This window comes from Ambystoma mexicanum, chromosome 4p, assembly GCF_040938575.1.
Source record: "Ambystoma mexicanum isolate Mex_15411 chromosome 4p, UKY_AmexF1_1, whole genome shotgun sequence".
NCBI classification, from domain to species: domain Eukaryota; kingdom Metazoa; phylum Chordata; class Amphibia; order Caudata; family Ambystomatidae; genus Ambystoma; species Ambystoma mexicanum.
Genome location: NC_090927.1, coordinates 744,819,686 through 744,832,609, shown reverse-complemented (window position 1 = coordinate 744,832,609; position 12,924 = coordinate 744,819,686). Strand labels below are relative to the sequence as shown.

Sequence of the window (12,924 nt, the reverse complement as noted above, 5' to 3'; positions counted from 1 at the left end):
ATGTTGAGTACCTGTTGTGCCAAGTATGTCCACATATTCTCCGTTTGGGTAATCATCGGGGAATATTTTCGCCGTCCTAAAGACGCCTCTTGCATAGCTGGCATCAACGTTGTTTGCACTTGCACCTGACGTGTTCGTCGCCTTCCATGAATCCATGTCGTCAGTCTGGCTGGATTTTCGGCATCGGTATCGAGCTGCTTTCGGACATCATTGCTCCTCATCATCGGTCTCCCATGGATCGTTGGCACAGATATGACATTTTTCATCCGGAGCATCATGCCGTTTCACTCTCCCAAATGAAGTCCATTTAGTTCCACAATTACACCAGCCAGACACAGGATCTACAAGGCAAACCCAGAAAAGAGATATCCGTGTTGAAAATCACTCCTTGGGTAACATTTGTCTGTGGGCACATACTGCCATTTGTCTTTACCAGGTTCCATTACTAAGACTACCTGGTCTTTGCCTGATGCAATAACATCTGCGGGCACTGGTGGACCACTGGGCCTTTCGACCCCACACCTTTGCACCCGGTATCATGCTGTCTGAAGAGCCAAAACCACGATCCCCACGGGTAGTTAACACTGTGGGAGGCTCCCCCTTTTTAATCATGGACAACTTAACAGGGATGATAATTAGCTGATCCACTCTATCACCCTTATGAATCGGTAACACTTGGTCCCCACTATTCATCAAGATGACTGGTCTCGCCTTGGTAATCAGCGTCAATGACCCCTCCTAACACTTGGACTCCCTTCAATGCTAGTCCAGATCTAGGGGCAATCCATCCCATATGGTCTCGAGGAATTTGTACCCCAATCCCTGTTTCAATCACAACAATCCCTCTCGGGTCTAATCTGATTTCTTCATGAGAATGCAAGTCTACCCCTGCTGACTCGGGAGTCGCCCGATAAGGAGCTAAAGAGCCCGGGGTAATTTCCCAGTACAATAGAGTCTCTTTAACTAGGTTAGGTTGAATCTGTAAAGCAGGAGTCATCAGTCGCAACAATGGAGTCTCATGATTGTTCACCGGTCTATTATTCAACACTTGCACCGCATCAAACACACGATCACGGCAACCTGCCAAACTGCCATCTGCAGATTTGTGTAGCTGTTCTTTCAACAACCCATTCATTCTTTCAATTACTCCTGACGCTTCCGGGTGATAGGGCATGTGGTAGAGCCACTCTATACTCTTCTCCTGGCAATAGTCCTGAATTAATCTGCCTTTGAAGTGTGACCCATTGTCACTTTGAATTTGCAAAGGCACTCTGTAATGCAACGTGATCTGATCCAACAACTTAATAGTGTTCAGTTGTGTGGCGCGCTTGCATGGCAAAAACAATCATGTATCCCGAGTATGTATCCACAATGGTGCATGCATACTGACAACCTTTGCTGATTGGCAGAGGACCGATATAATCGATCTGCCAAATTTGACCTGGTAACTTTCCTCTTCGCAACATGCCGTGAACAATCTGAGGGATAGGCCTATGCTGTTGGTATTGGCACACCGGACATTGCAAAATGACTGTTTTCACTACCTCTAAAGGAATACTAATTCCTCGAGCTTGTGCCCACCTGATAGTAGCCTTTTCTCCAAGGTGCCCACATTTCTGGTGAGCCCACTTGGCCAAACCCTCCAAATCGTCTTCCTGAGCCTCCGCATCCACAGATGAAATCTTGGTGTGTTCATCTGCAACAGAATTAAACCAACGTTCTAATGAATCTGTAGCACAATGCGCATCCACATGATACACGTGACTTCACTTTGTGATAACATTTCCGCAATATCTTGTCACAGTTCTTTTCCCCACAACTCTTTTGAATGAATCTTCCACCCATTTCTTTGCCATGTTGGCAGCCACACCGCCAACCCATTCGCCACTGACCATGAATCCGTGTACAAATGACATCGACCAGGGGTCTCTTGTTTTAATGCTTGGTAAACCGCGTAAAGCTCTGCAAACTGACTGCTCTTCCCTTTCCCTGACGTTGTCAAAATCTTTTTTGTCTCGGGATTATATGACACCGCTTTCCAGTATCGCTCTGTTCCCACATATCGGGATGAGCCATCTGTAAACCAGGCATGCCCTGTCTGCTCTACAGTCAAATCGCCATATGGTACTCCCCATTTCACGGGAGACTCGCGTTTTTCGGACACCTCCGGTGGTATGTAATCTGAGGGCGGTATGTTGGATACTTGCTCATGTAATTTTGCAACCCCACCCTTTCCTGATTTGGCTCTGTCCTGAATGTACCATTTCATTTAATTATGCTGGCTTCCTGGGCATGTCCTATTCTGTGTGTTTTAGGAGAACTCGACACCCATTGCATGATCGGTATTTCTGGCCTCATCAAAGCATCATGGCCCACCGTCATTTGCTCAGTATCAACCAGGGCCCAGTAACATGCCAGCAACTGCTTCTCGAACGGAGTGTATGAGTTACCAGCATCGGGCAACTTACGACTCCAAAACCCCAATGGCACACGTTTCCTGTCCTGCTTCTGCCACACACTCCAGTTAGCGTAATTGTCTTGTACAGACACATTCAATTCCACTTCGCCTTCCTGCTGCACGGTGTCTTTCGCCAACTCAAATGCTTTCTGCTGCTCTTCCCCCCCCCCCACTGAAACTCCTATTTCTTTCGTGTCACTTTGTAAAGGGGGGCCAGTATCTGCCCTAAATGGAGAATGTGCTGTCTCCAGAACCCAAACAGCCCTATGAACTGCTGAGCTTGCTTTTTGTTCATTGGAGTGGTAAACTCAAGTATTTTCTGTCGGGCCTTCAGCACCATTTCTCGATGCCCATTATGCCACTGAATTCCTAGAAATATCACTGTCTCAGCTGGGCCTTGAATTTTGTTCAGGTTAATCTCCCACCATTCCTTCTTCAATCCCTCCATAATGACTTCTAACTGGTTTTGCACATTGCGCTCATCCTTGCCCTGAATCAAAATATCAACAATGTAGTGATAGATGTGTATGTCAGGTTTACACGGTATCTTGTCTAAGTGCTCTGCCACCAGCCGGTGACAGATAGTCGGGCTATGTATGTACCCCATAGGTAACCTTGTGAAGGTGTACTGACGCCCGCTCCAAGAAAATGCAAACTGCTCTTGACACTCTTCAGCAATTGCCACACAGAAAAATGCATTGGCTAAATCTACCACTGCATACCAAGTCCCCTCAAACTTTTGGACATTTTCAATCAAGGTAATGGCATCTGGGACTGCGGGCACCAAGGGAGGAGTGTGTTTATTCAACTCACGGTAATCCACCGTCATCCTCCAAGTCCCATCCCCTTTTTTGACAGGCCAGAGGCGGCTGTTCCATGCGGTAGTGATGGGTCGTAACACACCCGCCTCTACATACTCTTTGATGGTGTCTGAAATTTCCTTGTGCCCCCCAGGAATGCAGGTATTGCTTCATTGCTACCCGCTTGGTCGCCACAGGCACCCGTACTGGGGGCATCTTCAATTTGCCTACTGTAATGGGTGTACAGGTCAATGCACTTCACCCCAAACTGGTATGTTTTATCTCCAAGTCCTTAAGTCAACCCTTCCAGAATGTCAAAGCCAATTATGTACTCAGGTATCGGGACAATCAACATTTGGTATTTCTGCCTAGCCAAACTGCCTATTTTCATCTCCACTTCACTTTGTACTGCGGGGGTCTCCCCTCCCCCCTAGATCTGTAATAGTAAAGTGTCTGCCTTTGAATCGTGTCTGATTTCCGTGAATCAGAGAGGCCTCTGCCCGGTGTCTATCAATGCTCGCACCCCTTGCGTATTTCCTGGTCCCCAAAAAATCTTAACATTAACATGGGGCCGCCTATCCACTTTTATGCGAGCAGACGCTGCCGGAGCTTGGCCATAACCCTAGTCAAATTTTGAATGAGTGTAACCTGACTCTGCCTCTAGCATCGCACTCACCACCTTCCTCAAATCAGCATATGTCGGTTGGTACGGGGAAGGTGTCCCCATAGACCCCTCTTCCTGGTCTTCCTCAGGAGGGGCAGAAGGTGTGGTGTCCCTCTGTGGCTTAGTCACCACCTGTTTCTTAACCTGTTTGTAGCGCTCCTTGGCTGCAAGCCCTCTTTTTGTATAGTTCGTACATGACCCTGGTTTCAATGCCATCAGTTTCTTCCCGTGGCACACCATCTTTTAACAGGGCCAAAAACATGTCTTTTCTGGACACTCGGGAGTCTCTACTATCTTGCCTCCTGCCTTCAGTTCTTCTCTCACTACGCCCCTCTCTCCCCCGTGGCTTGTTATCACTTTTATCCCACTCCCCTAAATCTGGCAGTTGCCGAATGGCATCCACTACTTCATCTGTGGGTTTGCCCATCATATCTACGAGCAAAGTCATAATGACACTTTTGTATGCGGGCCGTGCAGTTCTGATCACCATGTTTCTAGTTGAAACTGAGAGCGGCAATGCCCCCATATGTCCTGGAGCATCTACATGAATTGCCTCTTTCATAGCATGCTCTCTGACCTTTTGAATCGCCTCTTTTAAAGTATACCACTTTGTTTCCTCGCTAGGCCAATCTGTAGTAATGGGGTACTTGCGGTTACATGCTTAGGCTGCTAGGTGCAACAAAGACATTTGTGAATCTTGGCCATTATCATCAGGGGGTGGCCCTGCCCTTAAGACCTCCTGTACATTGGTGTCATTGGACAAAGGCAAAAAATGGGGTGAGTCTGTGGAATCTACCAGCAACCCTGCGGCGCCCCCATCTAGCAATCTCACCATCCATGTCAATAAAGGTTCCCCTGACTTTTGCCTCAAACGAGTAATGATTTCCCCAACCTCCTGCTGAGTGTAATCTTCCAGCGTGGTTAAATCCACAACCCCACCTGCCGGATCCTGCGGGTGGGGCCCAGCACGGCGTCTTCTGACCAGCTTGGCTGCCACTGCCTTTTGATTTCTGCTTTGGAATCTGACTCATTTGCCGAGCTACTCTCTGGGCTTGTTGAGTCAAAGATGTCTCCATCCCATTTATCGGGATCCCAATTTACATCTGCGGTAGCAATTACCGCTGCCACTTTTCTTTGGTTGACCCCTCCCCGTCTTTTTCTATACTTATATCGGGCTACTCTGACTGCTGCCCTTTCAGCCACAGCCTGATATTTGTCAGCTTTATCTTTGAAAAGTTTCATCTGAATCTGCTGCATTAACGCAATCTGTTTCTCAGCAGCTAACTCTTTTTCCAGTCGCAAAATATCCTTCATTTCCACATTTTTCTGATGTATCTTTCTGTAGGCATGCAGGAGAACCCATCCCCGCCTGCCTAGCGCAGCGCATTCCTTTCCCCTCTCTACTGAAATCTGTTGTAAACAAGACATTACTTCTGACGGATCAGCGTCTCCCAATCCATCATCCCATGTTTCACACAGCCCCGCACCGCATGCCCATAACTGAGCCAACTTATCATATGGGCTTTTCGCCCACCCTGGAATCATCACATCGGGACATTCACCGCCAGCGGGAACTCCCTTTTTCCTGAACAAACTATTCATCATTGCAATAATGTACAAAACCTCTGTGTGTGTGTGTGTATATATATATTTCTTCCTACACCGCAGTCACTTGCGCAGACACACACACACACAGAACAGATTAACACAGTCCAGCACTCTCTGCCAAATGAAAACAACCTTTTGCTCGCAATGTAAGCAAAACCTATCTGCGTTCAAACAGATTCTTTAATATTTATTTATTTAATATCATCACAAATATCCCATCCTCGTCGCCAAAAATGTATTGCTCGCCAATAGTGCACGGACAGTAATTTATCACCAGTACAGCTGCAGAGCCAATACTTTGAACGCAGGTAGACGACGCAATGACTTTCAACCACACGCACACTTAGAGAGTAAGTAGCACTTATACGGCTATTTATTCATAGTTAGGCATATATACAATACAAGCATAGATCAGATAAATCATAGGAAATACAGTAAATTAGCAGGAATACATCACCATGGGCGTAACTTGACGAAACCTCATCTTGCCAGAAGCGGCGTGAAGACCCCGATAACAGCCAGGCTGAGAGCACAACAGCCCACAGGTATGTCGGACCGGAGCGTCCCCCCTCCGACTGAGGTCTTTGTGCTTATCCCGTCTGACCGTTGAGGGGTTCTGCATATATGCCCTCCTCAACAAGGGGTGGCCACTTCTCGAACCTTCTGGCAATGCGCTTGCGCATTGATGGGTGACCGTTGGTTGCCAGCTGGGTCAACCGACAGTAACCTCAAGGAGCAAATCGCTTCCCTGTCCTAAACGCCCCGGAAAACAATTCCATAACTCATCTCAAAACCTTGGCGCAAGCATAGCAAACCAAAACAAACCTCGTTATCAGGTACCAGCCGGAACCTGCGGATCTTAGCTTTCCCAGCGCCGTGTCCTTGGCTGAGAAAGCCTGCATTGCGAGCCCAGCAGCGAATAATGTTGAAAACATGTTTCGCAAAGCAAGTGTAGCTTTCCACTGAGGCATGGATAAATATCCATTATGGCTCTGAGTGCCCCCAGAATGCACTGCGCACCAGCGCCATGTTTTAGCTCGAACACCACACCAACTCCCCCACGACTGGACATCATGCTGGAGTTGGGGATGCGGGGGGGATCTGTGGAATATTTTTATCCACACCAACGCACCACACTGCACCCCTTTGCCAATGGGGAAAGAAAACTGTCAAAAATGGAGGCAATAACCCCGTGCGTGCCAAATCTTCAAAACTGCACATGGTTCACCAACCACAAAAGAGCTGCATACCCTGACACACACAGGCAAAGTGGTGTAAAAAGAGGAATCACTGCTCATCTGTCAACTGTCGCATGAATCGATGCCACAGAAGTGGGCTAAACGGAAAATGCCCTTAAATACAGTTTACTAATCAATGGCAACCTTCAAAGGCTGTTTTGGCGCTCAATTCAGTCATTTTCCCCAGTGAATTATTGAATGGAAAGTGTGCTGAAATCATGGATTCTCCATACAGTCAGAGGAATCCAGGCCTCCCTACCTGACAGCTGCATCAGGAAATTAGCTGTCAAACCCAGTTTAAAAGTGTTTCTGTTTCCTGATTGAAATTGCAAAATCCGTCTATTTAAAGCATGTTTGTGAAGGGCAAATTCTTTTTAAATGTCCAAATCCCTTATAAACTGTACTTATTTTCTATGTGTTGAAGATAAGACTTTTATTGTGAATCTTGCCTTGTCATCTAAACAGTAACCCAGTCTGGAGTTAATCCACGATTTAATTCTGATCTGACAGCCTGGCCCGGGAAAATTGACATATCAGCTCGACACCTCCTTGAAAACAGGAAGGCTAATGGCTGCTTAATGGTTCCCGCATAATGAAAGCTAAGAAAGCCTCTGACATTTGTCTTCTGGCTGACCCAAGGACAAAGGAGGGCTTGGACACCCTTCCTCCTAAAGGAGGGGCAGGATGTGGAAAAGGATTCTCAGTGAACTTCAAAGGACTGGCCATTTGCTCACTTTGGAAGTAAGAAAAAAAAACCTGGCCTGGATTTTTAATGGAAATTACATTATTTTTGCCTCAGAACTTTGACATTTAACATGGCAGCCAAACTAAGTAGACGAGTGAAAAATACAAACATATATATTTTTTTTTTTTGTTAACCTGTTTAAGGTTTTTTACAAATCTGTGCTGCGGTGAACTGTTTGTGCTACTTCTAAGAAATTTGACCCAGAACTTGCGACACCACTCTCGAATTTCCTTGAAGGTCTCTTGCTGCTGTTGCAGGCGATGAAGTAATGTCACTGGCTTTTACCAGAGCTACTTCAAGAAGTTTAGCTGCCGCTCTGGACCATCTAGTGGAATCGCCTGCAATTAACCAAAACCATATTGTCCTTTCGTCGAGTGTGAACGGGCACGTGATGAGTGGTGTCAAGTAAGCCCTTCTTTCGTGCGCCAATCCAGGACATGAGGTGAGTAGATGACGGACAGATTCTATTTATAAATCTGAACTCGTGCTAGACAGTTGAAGATTTGGTATGAGTTCTTACTACATAAGGAACCAAACATACACCAAAACACTGATTGTGGCAAAACTATGAATGTTGCAAGCTTAAAATTGTATGTGCATGATCCACTGATCAGCGCCCAGAGATGTCTCGAATTAGAAATGATTAATCCAAACCGTTATGGTGAAAATTGATAAAAATCTATAGAATGAGAAAGACAGCTCGCACAAGGACGGGGATTGAATGTGGATGTAGACAATCAAATATGAAATGTGTCCAATTTTATTAGGGTACATAATGTTGGAGCTGTACATGTGTGCAAGAGTTATATTTTGGTAAAAATCAATGTGGGAGTGCCTAAATCCTGTCATAAGATGACAGCTATGTTCAGACTGCCAACCAGGGCAAGGCACATGCCTGTAGCCACTCACAGACATCGGGGTGTGTTTTTGAAGTTCTGCCCGCGCCATAAACTTTGTAATGTATAAATATACGAGTTTCAATACACATAGGGACACTGATTCCAGAGCCCATCCAGATGTCTGCGCAGCACCTTATTCCAGAACTCTTCATCTTGTAGCTGACTCCAGAATTCTTTGAAGATCCAGATTTCTTAGCAGAATCAAGACTAAGCATTGCAGAACTCTTGCTAGCGAGACCCAATTGCAAACAAACAGAACTTAAAAGAATAATTCTGATTCAGCATGGCTTGCTACCATTAAGGCTTGCCCATTGAAACTTGCATCCTGGTATCTACCCTGTCCAGTAACCAGAATGGGCCCATCCTAATCCAGCCTGAGGTGCACTCCAAAATTGACCAGAACCGCGCCATTGATCCAAATACCTCCTGAGGTGCTTTGCTGCCAGTAGACCCGACCCTATGACCAGAACCGGACGGTCCAATTTAATTATAAAGTACTGTAAGTATAATAGGAAGAACAGTTATTCATAATATATTTGCATTGTATTATCCCTATCTCAACCCATCCCATCTTTAATTCAGAACCCTAGTATTGTTAGAATCCTTCTTGCGCAGATTTTCCTATCTGTGTTACAAAACCATAACTCCTTAGTGATTTCAAGTAACTAAAGTAAATCCCAGAAGAAATTGAGGACCCATCACGTGAATGGTTGCGCTGGCCACGTAGCCATTAAGATTCATGTGTAGTCTCTTCTTTTTCATAGTCATTAATCTAGTATAAGAAAATTTCAATTTTTAAAACTGAATTCCTGTTTTAATTTTAGCACCTATTTTGCAAAAACGCCTCTCACTAAAACCTCTATAACTTCTTCAATTTTAAAGATCGAAATGAAATTTCAACTCTCACTGATACCTAAGACCCTTGGCTACATCCACAACTAAAAACTGCATATACTAAATAAAGAGCTGTGTATTTGACCAGTTTATCTTCAATATTGCATAGTAAAGGTTTGCAGCGAATTAGCAAAGTTTAAAAGTTTAAGCTTGTCATTCTCCCATTTCAAAGTGCTTCTTCCATCCTGATCTGAAGTGTGTATTGTTGTTGTTATAGCTCATATGTGTTAGGACTTATTTAGTGTTGCTTTCCTCAGAAATTCTATCCACTTAAGCATTTTGCACCCTTTTGCATTATTTTACAAAGAAATTCTTACCTGTCAGTTTAAAAGTGTCATTTGCCCAAAACGGTTTTTCTCTTGTTTGGGGAGGGAAGATTGCCTATAAACTCTAGACCTTGTCTTTCATTCCTGAATACCTGCTGGTTACTCACATTGGTGTAGGATTGTTCTTTTGTATTACAACAAAACTTTGCAGGGGGAATCTTAACCTAAACGCTATCTGTGCACAAAACAAAACTTCTTTTTCCTGTGTTTTCTATTTTTCATCCTTATAAGTGAATTCAATTGCTTTGCTTAGTTTTTGAATTGTATTGTCACCCTTTGGGTGATTGCTGTCCTGTGTGTGTATGTGTGTATATATATATATATATATATATATATGTCTATATATATATATATATATGATTTTATGATTTGAATAAGAAATTAATATTTACCTTTACAAACTAGCCTGATTCCTGGTTCAGTGTGACCCGAGGGTATTTTGAGACGGGTGTGATATGAGTTGTATATCATTGAACTTACAGACAAAAATAAATAAGGGTTTCATTGCGCACTACAGGCTAGTCGAGACTTGGATGTGTGCCTTATTGAAATCCCTTACAGCTATGAATTTTAAATCTTTTGTATTTTAAAGAAATGTATTTTGTTTTATTAGATTGTTATTAAAGGTTGATTGTATTAACCATAAAATAAAAAATAATGGGAGGGGTCAATAACTAAACACCTAATAAATGCTGCCTGTCACTCCTCAAATATCATTCTTGTGTACCCCCTGTCCAAAACCCTCTTCCCTATGTACACATGACTCTTTGAATGCAATAGTTTGAGCTATTATAAGGTGTGGCAAGCGACATCTAATAGCCCAAACTAAAAACAATGGAACAAAGCTTATCAAACAAAGCTGCTGGTAATTTTGGCGTGCAACAAGAGTGTGATGGAGTTAGATGGGAGTTTAAAATGTACACGTATCAGCTTTGCGACCATAATCTCCTCTTGGCACTTATTTCTGTGTCATATAAATGGTCCAACTTTGATATTACTCATTGAGTTTCAGATGTTATAATTTAATTGCAGAATTGTATATACACGTGTGGTGTTTCTGGACTCATACGTTGTACTTGTTTAAAGTCCACTAATATCAACTCTGCAAACATGGGAGCTCTATACCAAAGCACACCATCAGATTACCACCATGTGTTTGTCTTTTACATGCCCGCACACATGATTGTGTTCCCAAAGGTGATATATTTAAACTCCCTATCATCTAACTCCATCACACTTTGTATTGTCTTACAAAGGAAGAAAGGCTAAGTCAGTCTTGTCAGAATTTTACTGGCGTTAAACACGTCACTGCAGCAGATCCGGAGTTTCTTAAGGTCTGTGGGGCCAAATCACGTGTCAAAAGATGCTCAGAATTTCATCCGAAGTACCCACAGTATATGCCTATCTGTAGTCGTGAATTACATCTGGACATAGAACTGACAAAGAACCTTGTTCAGTGTTCAAGTAACTAAGGTGCATGTCATAAATTACATGTGCAATTGTTCATATTCACAAAAAAATGCACTTTTGAATCCGTGGTTGTGTCTATACTGCATGCAACGCAAAGGAGTAATGCTCAGTCATTTGCAAGTTAGTTTGAGTGATAAGTGAAGGAAATGCATTTGAAAATATTTCTTAGCATCCAGGTAATTCATGACTTGGTGTTGCCTGACATTTGCACTGCCCTACTCTTCAACCCTCACAGGCCAACCCATGGGGTGTCCACTTTTACATATCATTTTTTAAGCAATCGTATGGGCATTACGCCCTTGTAAGTTTCGTTTACCTATTCTAGCTCCAATCGGGTTCACAGTACCTTCTGAAAGCTTAAGTAACACACGTTTCCGATATAAGAAGGGTCTGATTCACAGAAGCGTATTATAATGGCGCAATTCCATAGGAAACCGCTCTTAGTACACCAAGATAAGAGTTGCCCCCTTGGTGTATGCTTTTTTCACAACTTTGAATGGCTTACGATACATACAAACTACTTAGTTTGAACATGTGCATAAAATCCCAGTATGAGGCACTTGTAACTTCTGTAAATGTTTGAGGCCAAAGGCCAATGAAGTAAAATGCACTTTCTTCTCACTAGTGCACGTGATATGATAGAGAAGTATGGACATTCTGTTTTAAAACGGACACACTTTTGTCGTTACAGAGGTGCAAGGCCTACAGTTTCCTCGCTTTGTGCAGACTCTCCAAGAAGAAGCGCAGCACACACTGATGGAATTTAGCGCATTGGCATACAGCAACAGCCAATCCCGGCTGGCATGGATCCTAGGATCGCTTTCCATCCTAAAGGCCATCACCGCTAGCACAGTCACCGAACTCTTCTTTCGGCCAGTCTCTTTGGAGGCTAACGTGGAGGAACTGCTTTTGGAAACGCTGTGCACTAAATGAAGCAGCTATTGCATATCACTGAACCTGTGGAATTATGCACCAACTGGAAAAGGGGGTCTCCACAGAAATGACCCTCCCCATTCAACAGGCAAAGACTTTAAGCTTGTTGCATCTATGAAAACTGTTATTTATTTTATTTTTGTAGCTAATGGTGGCGATGCAGTCTCTAACACATAGGAATTAATAAACACCACTTTCAGAGCCAGTGATTGAGTTTGTTTTATAGAATTTGGGGGCTTTGGGCTAAACTACACAAACACATAGGCCCTCATTACAACCCCGGCGCTAAACCATGGCGCTATTAGCACCATGGTTAATGCCGGTGTTGTAACGAGTCCGCCATAATGGAATGGGGAAATACCGCCCCATTCCAAGTTTGGCGGGGCGGTATTTCCCCATTTCACCATGGCCCTTCCCCATTCCCATTTTCGCCTTTAGGGCTCAATGGGACTGGGGAAGACGCTAAGTACGGTACCGCAAATTGCGGTACCGTAATTAGCACCGAGGTCCATTTCGGCACCCTACTTTAACGGCTGGTAAAACCAGCCGTTAAGGTCGGGTCCCACAAAGGGACCTCGTAATCAGGCGTTAAGGGTTTAACGGTGCCGACACCTTTTACGGCGCTGTTAAACCCTTAACGCCAGGGTCGGAATGACCCCCACAGACTCGTTGTTGGTGGAAAAGTTTGCTTTGCGGGCCTCAGCTTACAAACATTGCTAACCTGGCACCTCGGCCTTATAGACTAACAAAACCGTTAACACATATAATATTAACCCCTGAAACTCCCTAAAACTGCCCATGTCATTCCCTCCCTTCAATATTCCTTTCCCCTTACACTCGCCACCATCTGTCCCAACTTTATGAAGGTGTTCTCCCCAAGCCAACACCC

The 12,924-nt window shown here is 44.2% G+C and overlaps 1 protein-coding gene across 1 annotated transcript in view; it reads left to right on the top strand.

Annotated features, from left to right (window-relative positions):
* The window catches only part of LOC138453445 (nuclear receptor subfamily 0 group B member 2-like), a 70,345-nt gene extending 58,105 nt beyond the window's left edge, over nt 1-12,240 (top strand). The window contains exon 2 of the mRNA XM_069606307.1: nt 11,794-12,240. Coding sequence (XP_069462408.1) covers nt 11,794-12,035 — 242 coding nt within the window. The 3' untranslated portion in view covers nt 12,036-12,240. The remainder of the gene's footprint in view (nt 1-11,793) is intronic.
* The last annotated feature ends 684 nt before the right edge of the window (nt 12,241-12,924 follow it).